This window comes from Cervus canadensis, chromosome 13, assembly GCF_019320065.1.
Source record: "Cervus canadensis isolate Bull #8, Minnesota chromosome 13, ASM1932006v1, whole genome shotgun sequence".
NCBI lineage: Eukaryota > Metazoa > Chordata > Mammalia > Artiodactyla > Cervidae > Cervus > Cervus canadensis.
Window position 1 is genome coordinate 15,569,179 of NC_057398.1, and position 13,285 is coordinate 15,582,463.

At 37.1% G+C, this 13,285-nt stretch overlaps 1 protein-coding gene across 1 annotated transcript; it reads left to right on the forward strand.

Annotated features, from left to right (window-relative positions):
* The first annotated feature begins 273 nt into the window (after positions 1 to 273).
* On the forward strand, positions 274 to 1,377 carry APOBEC4 (apolipoprotein B mRNA editing enzyme catalytic polypeptide like 4). Its single transcript, XM_043484618.1, has one exon. The coding sequence runs from the start codon at positions 274 to 276 to the stop codon at positions 1,375 to 1,377; it is 1,104 nt and encodes a 367-aa protein (XP_043340553.1).
* Positions 1,378 to 13,285: the final 11,908 nt, after the last annotated feature.

The window sequence follows — 13,285 nt, forward strand, 5'->3', positions numbered from 1 at the left end:
CAAACAGGTAAAGGTGTTCTTCTGTCTTCTCTTCTGTCTCCTCCCCCAGCATTTCTCTAATTCTCAGGATTAGTATCTTGACCTTTCACTATTGATATACAATGAATCACTCTTTTAGAGTCAAAGATGCTACTGTGGTTATTGTGCTACTTCCTCTAAAGAAAAGTATGGCTCAGCAAATTAAAGCGTTGTCTTTCATTTTTCCTGCACTGGTTTTATATGTCATTTCTCTTCCTTGTTTAGGGTTGCAGCTAGAAGACAATAAAACTAACGATGGAGCCCTTATATGAGGAATACCTGGCCAGTCGTGGAACGATAGTAAAACCTTATTACTGGCTGAGTTTCTCTCTCGATTGCTCTAATTGTCCTTACCATATTCGGACAGGTGAAGAAGCAAGAGTTCCCTACACAGAATTTTATCAGATTTTTGGATTCCCTTATGGGCCAACATATCCTCCAACGAAACACCTCACGTTCTTTGAGCTAAAAACTTCTTCTGGAAGCCTGGGGCAAAAGGGTCATGCCAGCAGCTGCACTGGAAATGATACCCACCCGGAATCAATGTTATTTGAGGTGAACGGTTACCTTGACTCTACCGTACACAATAATGACCGCATCACGCATATTATTCTGTACTCCAGTAACTCCCCTTGCAATGAAGCTAACCACTGCTGCATCAGCAAAATGTATAACTTCCTGGCAAAGTATCCAGACATCACTCTTAGTATTTACTTTTCTCAGCTCTATCACACGGAGGCTGAATTTCCTGCCTCGGCGTGGAACCGCGAAGCTCTCCGGAGCCTGGCCAGTTTATGGCCACAGGTCACTTTGAGCCCAATAAGTGGTGGGATGTGGCATTCTCTCCTCAGCAACTTTGTGAGTGGTGTCCAGGGAGCGACTGTTTTCCAGCCCATTTTAACCGGGAGAGCTCTGGCGGACAGGCACAACGCACATGAAATCAATGCCATAACAGGGGTGAAGCCATATTTCACTGATATTCTTCTCCAGGCAAAAGAGAATCCGAACATAAAAGCTCAGGCAGCTTTGGAGGGCTACCCCTTAAACAATGTCTTTCCCAGGCAGTCTTTTCAAGTGCCAAGCGGACAGCTGCAACCCAATCTGACCCTAGACCCCAGGGTTCCTGTTGTATTCGTGCTAGTGCCTTACAGAGACCTACCACCAATCCATGTAGGACCAAGTCCACATAAACCTAGGAATATCATAAGGCATTTAAATATGCCTCAAATATCATTCCAGGAAACCGGTGATCTCAGAAAGTCTCCCATTGGCATGCCAGTGAAGAGAGCAGAAATCACACGACAGTTTGCAAGTAGCAAAGAAGCAGATGAAAAGAAGAAGAAGAAAGGGAAAAACTAAAATTTGCATTTCGACAACTGGTCAGGAGACCAAACTACTACCAGAGGACTTTATTAGATAGGCAGCAGAAATCTGGAAACTTTCTCTCTTAGGTCTGATTCAAGACGGAGATAAACTGACACACTCAAAGCAAAACATGAATTATTTATTATTTCAACTATTACAAGGCTACACTATTTTTAACATAATCCAAGATCTTTCCATAAGCAACTTGATCTCTCTCCTTTAGTTTGAAAGTGACAGTATCAAAACAGACTCATTAGTAACTTGCTAATATTCTGATGTGGATAAGAAAATGTCATTATTATACACTACCCACATCATCTTTCCACTGAAAAAGACCATGGACTAAATAGCTTCCTAAATTGGTTTCAGTATAAAAAATTTACTGCAAAATTGGAAAACAGCCTGAGTTACTGACATTAAGTGCTGCTTGCAAAAGCAAACCAGTGATTTTCCATTAATTGTTAACCATGGACAGAAGATTTTAGGCAGCTCATTTCCTTTTTTATCTAAAGTGGTTCAAAATAGTTTGTGGGGAGAAAAGTTCTTTTGCTAATTGATTAGCTATAGCTACCAAAATTGATTTTTGAAACCAGTCACCTGCTCAGTTTGATCTTTCTTTCCAGAGCAGATGATAAAGGTGGAATAATACATGAGAGTCTCCAAAAGGCCTTCCATCACACACCACATAAAATCCAAGCCACTCTTACAGACTTTCAAGATTCCTCCTCTACCTTCCTGCCACCCTGTCGCATCAGCAAGAGTATCAGTTCCTGCAGGTCATACACTGTCTCTCCTCTTTGGTTTTCCCTTAGGGTTTAGCACAGTATTCAGACAAAAGGTGGAGAGGAAGTCTGTGAATCTACGTTTTCAGTAACTTAACCAATTGCCACTCCCCAACATTCCTTTTCCATTACAGCCAGGCGCCTGCTTAGCCAAACCGCAATGAATATCTTTTTTTTGTTAGGATCCATTCTCCCTTTTTCTGATATAGCTTCCCAAAGCATAATTTGTTTTACTTTCCCTTTTCTCACCACTTCTCTTAAAATCTTGTTCCAAACACACTTCTAAGAAGTGCTCCTTGACTAATCCTCTGAGCATGTACATTAAAGTACCTTGTTTATGTTTAATTATATTTGCTGCCTCACTTCCCTCTTAGAAATGCACTACAAGAAAAATGTGCATTCATTTGTAACTTACTACTCAATATGTTCTTAATATGTGTAAAAATTAATTCTAATCTAGTAAGACAGTTTTGCCATTGGAAGAAAAAACTTAAAGCACCCCATGCAGGAGGAGAAAGGGAAAGTGGAAGTAAGGGGAGAAAGAAAAGAAAACAAAAAATGTTTAGAATAGAAATCTCTATTGTGATTAAAATAAACACAAAATTTTAAAAGGAATTTGTACTGTTAACCTGAAATTTTTAATAGATTTATTAGAATATAATTATATTGTAGGTATACAGTAATTATTATTTAAAGAGGTACTGTTGAAGTTTATTATTAGATCATGAAATCATATGTCTACAGTTTGGGATGTAGAGTTAAAAAAAAAAAGACCCCAGCATATGAGAAATTCAGGAGCTCTGAATAGATAGAGCAGGTAGGTGACTCAGCTAATAACATCAGCAAGTCTGAAGGACCTGGGGACCCAGTTCTGAAACTTCCTGCCTTGTGGGCTCCTCCAAAAAAAAAAAAAAAGTAGATTCAATTAATTACTATGAAAGCTGCCTCCAAAGTAGTCAAGAAGACTACAGCCATCAGTCAGGATACAAAGGATCCAGTTAGAAACAGAGTGAAATCTATAATGGATTTCTATTTCAAACATGAGCCTGGCTATCACAGTATGTAACAAAGGGGGAAATGCTGCCATAGAAAAGAAAGGAGCACTTGACAGTTAAATTTTTATACTGGTTAGATAAGACTGGGGGGTAGAAAGAAGAATGTTAACTGACAGATCATGAGTCCAGGCCAACAGAGTCAAGCTTTAGACAAGGAACTGTTAAGACTGCATAAGGGAGACTCTTGAGAGTCCCTTGGACAGCAAGCAGATCAAACCAGTCAATCCCAAAGGAAATCAGCCACCGAATATTCATTGGAAGGACTGGTATTGAAGCTGAAGCTCCAATACTTTGGCCATCTGAGGCAAAGAATCAATTCATTGGAAAAGACCCTGTTGCTGGGAAAGATTGAGGGCAAGAGGAGAAGGAGGTGGCCGAGGATGAGATGGTTGGATGGGGTCACTGACTCAATGAACATGAGTTTGAGCAAACTCAGGGAGATAGTGAAGGACAGGGAAGCCTGGCGTGCTATAGTCCATTGGGTCACAAAGAGTTGGACACAACTTAGCAACTGAACAACAACAACAACAAAGACATATGGCCCTAGGCAAGTAGTCTCTATTTCCTCATCTACAAAACAAGAGACGAGCGAGCTCATCTTTAAAGTTCCCCGTGAGCTCTTTTTGTTCTATGAGGGCACATATCAGAGCAATAGTTCCATGCAGTGAGCTTTTACAGTGTGATGATCAAGTCTTCCTGCTCACCACACAATGGATTCTTGTTTGTGGATAGTAGATTGGAATGCTCCACCTTTCCTCAGCAAACTGGCAAAGGTGGTAGCAAAAAATTATAACTGCCACCCCATCTATGGCAATCCCAATAAGGAAAATTCAAGCCAATGAATTAAAGGAGCTAGTGGTGTGGTGATCTAAGCAAGGCAGGGGAGTAGATCCCAAGAAACTGATGAGAGTCAGGCTGGAGGGTGGGTGGGAGGTGCAGGAAGGGGAGGGGAGCATTTCCTCCGTGAATTGAACACGGTTGAGGGCTTGGGTCTCACCATTGCAGGCTCAACCATGTACTCAGTCATTACAGAGAAAATGGATTTATAAATTAGGGGCAAACCTAGATTAACAAAACTTCCAAGATTTACATATAAAAGCAGAAAGCTAATTGATTTCCAGTGAGATTTACAACTGGATATTCAACCAGCTATCCAAGCTTTGCAGCCTATATAGCCTCTCCATGTATATAAGCTACATGAGAAGCCAAACTATAATCGCAAGGTGTATTAGAGGAATTCATAATGTGATTCAAATATTTAGTGCTGTCAGACTTTGCTTACCAGGGACAGACATCTACAACTTGGAATGAAATGATGGGAAATGCACAAGGACATCTGCCCCATGGACAGACCTTAGGTGGGTCAAGGCTATGAGAGAAAACATAAACCTCTACAACCAATTCTTATCACAACTAGTATTGATGTTCTATAGATGTTAATATTTCATCAGGCTACAATCTAATACTGCTAGCCTGGGAGCAATAATACCTCTTTAAAATGCAATTAGATATCTTTTCTTGATTCATAGTGCATACAATCCAAAAAGTATAACTTACAGAATGGAACATTATTTATTTCCAAAGCTTTTAAGGAAAGCCACGTGGTAACCTGTACTAATTAACAATAATATTATTAAAGGGAACCCTCTTACACTGTTAGTGGGGATGCAAACTAGTACAGCCACTATGGAGAACAGTGTGGAGATTCCTTAAAAAACTGGAAACAGAACTGCCATATGACCCAGCAATCCCACTGCTGGGCATACACACCAAGGAAACCAGAATTGAAAGAGACGCATGTACCCCAGTGTTCATCGCAGCACTGTTTACAATAGCCTGGACATGGAAGAAACCTAGATGTCCATCAGCAGATGAATGGATAAGAAAGCTGTGGTACATATACACCATGGAATATTACTCAGCCATTAAAAAGAATACATTTGAATCAGTTCTAATGAGGTGGATGAAACTGGAGCCTATTATACAGAGTGAAGTAAGCCAGAAAGAAAAACACCAATACAGTATACTAACGCATATATATGGAATTTAGAAAGATGGTAACGATAACCCTATATGCGACACAGCAAAAGAGACACAGATGTATAGAACAGTTTTTTGGACTCTGTGGGAGAGGGCGAGGTGGGATGATATGGGAGAAAGTCACTGAAACATGTATATTATAATATGTGAAACAGATCTCCAGTCCAGGTTCGATGCGTGAGACAGGGTGCTCGGCGCTCGTGCACTGGGATGACCCTGGGGGATGGGATGGGGAGGGAGGTGGGAGGGGGGTTCAGGATGGGGAACACATGTACACCCGTGGCAAATCCATGTCAATGTATGGCAAAACCACTACTATATTGTAAAGTAATTAGCTTCCAATTAAAATAAATACATTTATATTAAAAAATAAAAATATTATTATTACTACTTAACATTTACTAAGAGCTATATGTCAGGCACTTTTCTAAATACTTAATTAACTCATTTAATCTTCCCAATAATCCTATGAGGTAGCTAATATTATAGTACCTATTTTACAGACAAGGAAAACTTAAGTAATTGCTCAAATAGTAAAGGTTGGGCTGAGAGTCAAACCTAGAATATCTAGCTCCAGAACCCATGTTCTTATCCACTATGCTTTAATGCCTCTCAAAATAAAAACAATGTGGATGCACCATAAAGGCTGGAAAAATCAGTATCTATTTAGTACCGGTCCTACGGCTTTCCCGTATCCTGCTCAAAGTAGTGCACCAATGGGCATCCTCTAGACTCTGGGAGCTAGGTAGGCTGGGTGGGCTAGGGTGGAGAACTTCTCTAGGTTCTAGACCCCAGAGTTTGGTATTCTCCCCACCCCCATTCCTTGTTATCCAGGACCTCTTAACAAATGTTAAGTCCTGAGATTATCTTACCTTGGATGTCCTTGATTCTCAGGAATCAAAGGCCTTAGGCTGTGGAACATTGCTTTAATACCCTTTTGAATTAAGTAGAACTGGTTATATACACACATATATACACACACACACACACACATATACACGATCTAGTGATTTCAGTTCTGGGTATAAACGCAAAAGAATTGAAAACTGGGTCTCAGAAAAAAAGAAAAAATACATGACACACATATTCAAAGCACCGTTATTCACATTAGTCAAAAGGTGAAAGAAGGACTTCCCTGGTGGTAAAGTGGATAAGAATCTATCTGTCAATCCAGGGCATACAGGTTAGATCCCTGGTATAGAAAGATTTCAGGTGCCTCGGAACAACTAAGCCCGTATGCCACAATTACTGAAGCCCGTGTGCCTAGAGCCTGTGCTCTACAACAAGAGAAGCCACCACAAAGAGAAGCCCATGCACCGCCATGAAGGGTAGCTCCTGCTTGCTGCAACGAGAGAAAGCCTGAGCGCAGCAACGAAGACCTGGTGCAACCAAAAGTAAATACATAAATATTTTTTTTAAAGGTGGAAGTAACCCAAGTGTCCATCAGTAGATGAATGAAAGAAGTGTGCTGTATACATATAATGTAATATTATTCAGCCATAAAAAGGAAGGCTATTCTGACACATACTACAACATAAAACAAATCTTGAGGACATCAAGCTAAGTGAAATAAGCCAATCACAAAAAGAAAAATGCTGCATTATTCCGATTATGTGGCATACCTAGAGTCATCAAATTTACCACCTTAAAAAGTAAGAGGATGGTTGCCAGGGGCTAGAGAAAGGGTGGAATGAAGAAATATTGTTTAGAAGATTCTCAGTTTTGCAAGATGAAAAGAGGTCTAGAGATGGATAGTAGTGATGGTTATATAACAGTAGGAATGTACTTAATACTACTTTATGGTATACTTGAAAATGGTTAAGATGGTAAATTGCATGTTATATGCATTTTGCCACAATTTTTAAAAAATTAAGTGGAATTACAATTGACATCTACTGATCTCTCCATATACAAAAAAAAAAAAAAGGTCATCTTTTGTACTTGTACAGACTAAATATTAGGTAATAGTCTCTATGTCTAGTCTCAAAATACTGAGATAAGCTAGTGAAGGCTCACAGGAATATCTGAAAACCAAATATCTTTCAAAAAATTCATTATAATAACAGGTTTTTTAAAGTTCACAATTTGTGGTAGTTCATTTCAAACTACTGTGTGGGTTTATTTAGACTCTTGATACTTAACTACACCCTTATTTTTAGCACAAAGGTAAGTAGTAGAAGGAGAATTAAGACTTACTGAAAGTAGACCTAATTCCCATATCTATCTGCCACTTGCTAGCTGAGCATAACTGGCTGAGTTACAAAACCTCTCTGAGACTTAAGTTTCTTCATCTATAATATGGGAACACTAACTCCTAGGCCCTAGATTAAATAATACAAGTAAAGAGCTTATTGACCAGGTATAAGTAAAGAGCTTATTTACCAGGTGTCTAAAACACAGTAAACACTCATTAAGTCGTTGTTATTGTTCATAAAATATTAACACAATAAGAATAGACAGTAGAAATGAATAGAAATTGTAGAATCTTTCAAATTTAATCAGCCCTCCAAGCATGAGATAGCGACTCTCTACACGAAGTAAAGATATGTTACTAGAATTTGTGACAATCAGGTTGCGGGGGAAAAGGAAACTATGTTGACTGATTTTAATATTTTGCTTAAATAATTAATAGTAGCAATGAGAAAAGCGGGACGTCTGTGGTCATGGAAGACATTAAGATAACTGTATGAAAATATCTTGTGGAACTTCTTGCCAATAAATTGCCAATCTAAATGAAATGCATGATTTACTAAGAAAATGGAAACCAAACAAGTCAATAGCCACAGAACAAAAAACTGAGCAAGCCCAAATAATTTTGCAAGCACATTCTACAACTTTCAAAGAAAAAAACAGCATGGTAATTTTCTATTATTCAAACTATTCCAGAGCAACGATCTTCTCAAATCTTCTTACAAATCACCTTACAAATCTTCTCCAATCACCTTACAAAGCTAGACTAATCCTAATATCAAAAGTGGATAAAGGTAACACAAAGAAATTAAACTGTGGACCAATCTTATACATAGAGACTCTGAAATCATGTTAAAAATATATATATAAACAAACCAAATCTAACAAGTAATTAAAACAGTAACAAAATAGTTTATTCTTGAAATATGTTAGGTTGGTGCAAACATAATGGCAGTTTCAGACCATAAATTTTAAATTATTATAACTAGGCTCAAACATATCTTTATTAACCAAAATAGGAACCATTACAATCAATACATTTTTGCCAATGAGAAATAAGTTTGCTTATTCCTATAGCATAAAATCTGTGCTTCAGGATTTAATGAACTCTTGAAAAGCATTTTCTGCCTCCTGCTGGGCGGGGAAGCACTTTCCCTGCAAAGTTGTCAAGATGCTTGAAGAAGTGGTAATCTGTTGGCAAGAGGTCAGGTGAATACGGCGGGTGAGGCAAAACTTCGCAGCCCAACTTCTGAAGCACTGGCTGTGCAACATGTGCTCAGGCATTGTCACAGAGAAGAACTGGGCCCTTTCTGTTGATCAGTGCCAGCTGCAGGCACTGCAGTTTTCGGTGCAACTCATCAATTTGCTGAGCATACTTTTCAAATGAAATGGTTTTGCCAGGATTCAGAAAGCTTCAGTGGATCAGACCAGCAGAAGACCACCAAATAGTGACCATTACATTTTGGTGCAAGTTTGGCTCTGGGAAGTGCTTTGGAGCTTCTTCTCGGTCCAACCACTGAGTCATTGCAGATTGTCATATAAAATCCACTTTTTGTTGCATGTCACAGTCTGATCAAGAAATGGCTTGCTGTTGTTGCATAGAATAAGAGGAGACAACACTTGGAAACCATTTTTTTGACTTTCAGTCAGCTCATGAGGCACCCACTATCAAGCTTTTTCACCTTTCCAATTTGCTTCTAACGCGAAATGACTGTAGAATGACCAGGGTTCAGTTCTTCAGCAACTTCTCAAGTAGCTGAAAGAGGATCAGCTTCAATGATGCTCTCAGTTCGTTGCTGTCAACTTCTGATGACCAGCCACCATGCTCATCTTCAAGGTTCTCATCTCCTTTGCAAAACTTCTTGAACCACCACTGCACTGTGCATTCATAGCAATTCATCGGCCAAATGCATTGCTGATGTTGCAAGATGTCTCTGCTGCTTAACAACCCATTTTGAACTCAAATAAGAAAATGGCTCAAATTTGCTTTTTGTCTAACATTATTTCCATAGTCTAAAATAAATATGAAATAAACAGCAAGTAATAAGTCATCAGCAAAAAAACACAGAGAGAAATGCACATTAAAGTGATGTATAACATAACCACATTTAGTTAGAATGTATTCCAATATCAAATGGCAAATTTCAACAATGCAAAAACTGCAATTACTTTTGCACCAACCTAATAGGAATGATTTAGCACAGAAAAAATATAAAGGCAATTAATCATATTCATAAATTAAAAGAACAAAACCTATAATATTTTATCATTAGGTCTCTCAAAAAAGCATTTGATAATTTTAGCTGTGATTCCTAAAAATCATAAGGAAATGGAAATAAAAACTGGTGAAATAACAAAGACATTTCCATTAAAAATAGAAACAAGGAAGCCTACTATTCAGTTTTTCAACACTGATTTTGAGAGTCTAGATAGTACAATAAGATAAGAAAAATAAAAGTAATATAAATATTGGAAAATAGGTAAATTATGATTACTTCAAATACTATGATTTATATTGTGACAATAAATGTGGACTTAAAACAATAGTTAGCATTAATAAAAGACCTCAGTAATGGGAAGCAATATAGAATAAGTAAATGTTTAAACCCATGTGCAAGCTCAGTCACTTCAATTGTATCTGATTCTTTGCAACTCCATGGACTGTAGCCTGCCAGACTCCTCTGTCCATGAGATTCCCCAGGCAAAAAACTGATAGCTTTCCTTTATATTATCATAAAGAGGTTAAAAAAAAGGTTAATAGAAAGAGTCCCATTCACAAAGATGTTTAACAAACAAGGTTTAATCTTTGATTTAGCACTAAATTTTTTGCCTGAGACATGAGTACAGATTTTAAAATGTTTTTAATCTTTGAAGAATAAAAATCCTATCATAAAATAATAGTTCACCCTACCTACTCTACCTCAGTGTGTAATCACAAGGTTATGTAAAGCTAAAATTAATCACAAAAACCTGAAGATTTGAAGGTTGGTATTTCAACACTGAACCAGCTCATTTGGATATTAAGCACAAGTGTTAAAACATAACATAATCTATGGATAAAATGCTAAAAATCTTTGTACATTGTAATAATTATGCTGCTAGAGAACAGTGGTATTAAACTATCATTACCAGAACTGAAAATTATTTAGTTTCTATTTATAATACTTTCAACATATTTGATTAACTTTGAAGTCCCTTCCACTTCAAATTAAAAAAATAGTGTACAGGATTCAATGCTTTAGTTTGTAAATTAATAAATATTGACAAATCTGGGGGAAAGAAGCACAGAGCAGGCAAAGTACTTGGTTTAAAATATCTGAAAAGAGAGATCTGTTACTGGATAGTTTTATGAAAATCCTTTCTAACTAAAAAGATCCTTCATCACAGAAAATCAGAAAGAGGTATATACTACCATTGCAGCATTAATCTTGGGAAAATTCAGATTCAGTATTACTTTAGCATTGAACCAAACCAGGCTATGTGCACAATAAGTAAAATGTCTTAAAACCATATGGACCCTTTATTTCAGGAATAAGCACTCACTTGAAAAGTTAAAGTAGGAAAAATAATATTACTTAAAATGAATTAAGTGCCACAGTCAACAATAAAAATTTGGATTTTGCAAGTAGAAGAATGTATTTTCCAATTAAAAGATTATGAAGGATTGGTTTCTTCACATACACTTATATACACACAAAGAAATTTCTCTAAAGCTTTATATAGAGTTAACTATTAGCTAATGAAGGTGGGAAGATAATTAAAAATCTCAACCTCTAAATATAATTCCAATATTAACTTGTCAGATTAATTCATTGGATAGAAAGGTGTTGAGCACCCACTGTGGACTAGGTATTTATCATTGTGAGACAACAAAAAATACGCACTGGAAAAGGACATTTTAAACATTATATCTGAAATGTAATATGCATTATGTGACTAAGAACTAATTAATTATATTTAGCACATTTAACACACAGAGCAAAATTCAAAACAATTATACCCTTGAACAACTTGAGTTTTAAAATTCCCCTCACTATTCCCTTAAGTTGATTTCCACTCTCGTGTTCTTTCCCAATTCTAAAAAAAGAGAATAAAGAAACTTCCTAAATAAGCCCTACTTATTTAGAATAGAAATGGAAGAGAAGGGATGTATTAGTTCTTGAATTCTTGTTTCCATTTGCTCTCAAATGTGCTTCTAATCTTCAATTTTCTCTTCAAAGAAAATCATGATTTACAAAAACAAAAAGTACAACTATCTTTAGCATTTAAACAAGTATATTATTCAGTTCTTACTAAAGTCACCAAAGATTTAAACTCAGAAAAAAATTTTTTTTTAATCTTTATTCTAGGTTATGTAATGTCATTCACCATAGTAATGATCTGATACTTTGGTATAAGACTTTTTAAAGTAAATATTGCCAACAGGTAGAAAATTTTCCTTGGCTGTCTTAAGACAGCCCTTGAGGGAGTTTTTAGCAGTGTATTGGCTCATAACTTGAGTGGTGATTTCAATAAACGTCACTTCTATCACTTAATGATAATCTTATTGAGGGTAATTTAACTGGGAAAAGAAAATGCCATGTTGCTTCTTCCTCCCAAGAAAAAGGGGTGCATTCCATTCTGGAGGTATCTACCTACCATCTAACTGTCTACCTGTCTATCTCTGCATACATATGTATATAGATACAAATTGATATAGATACAGCTATATATACACACATATGTATACATGTCCAACAAAGGTTTGACTTTGAGATCTCTCTTCCTCTTCTTTCTGATTCATTATTCTCAGTGTGACCCTCAAACTGTACTGCCTTTCACGTTTATTCATTCATCAATAAATAATTGAGTGTCTGTATCGTGTACCTTCTGCATGCTCAGCTTTATGTCAGATATAAAGGAAGATACAACATGTATGTATAACTGAATCATTTGCTGTACACCAGAAACTAACACAACATTGTAAATCAACTGTACTTCAATTCAAAAAAAGAAAAGAAATAAGACAGTCTCTGCCCTCCAGAATTTTTCTATCTCGTCCAGGAGCAAGATATAACACAATATATCATTAAGCAATTTATAAGACTAGTGCCAAAATCAATGGTACAGATAACATGCAATTTGCATTGATGCACAATTTTAGAGTTTCAAACACTTTCTTGTGTTTAACCCTCAGAACAATATTGTTAAGTACACATTATTAGCCCCACTTTAGCAATGAGGAACTTGACATTCAGAATTTTAAGTGACCTGCCTCAATCAATAGCTTATGAGTGGAAGGAAGAATCAAGACTCAAGCCAAGGTTTTCTGGTTCTAAACCTAGTGCTATTTTCAACTACAGCACAGGAAACCAAGGATTGAGGTATTTAACAGGGCAGCAGCCAGCCTCCAGCTAGAGGTGGAATTAAACTAAACCTGATAAATATCCAAATTAATTTTATTTTGCAAATATTTGTACTTCAGTGTTAGACACACCACCCAATTACCATTTCCTCAGATTCAGTGCTTTAGGGCTCTTACCTGCTCAGTGAGAGCTTTGCTCGCAGAAACGGGGGTGTCAAATACAATAAAAAGCTGGCCTTAGGAGGATCATATAAATCTTAAGCCATAAAGATAAATCTTAAAGATCTTGTTTGAACTAATCCTTACACATTTTGCTTCGCCTCAGAGCCAGAGTGTAACTCGTCCCTACCCTTTTCTAGCATTCTTGCTCCAAATAACCACTTATTTTAAGATGTCAGTGGCTGACCCTAGCCCAAATTCCACAGGTTCATCCCAGTCCTGCCACCGGACCCTAGCCCCTGCCCAGACACCTCCCGCTCCTCCCTAATTTA

Bases quoted from the DNA above. Each gene is read 5' to 3' on its own strand.
- APOBEC4 (XM_043484618.1), top strand. From the start codon at position 274: ATGGAGCCCTTATATGAGGAATACCTGGCCAGTCGTGGAACGATAGTA.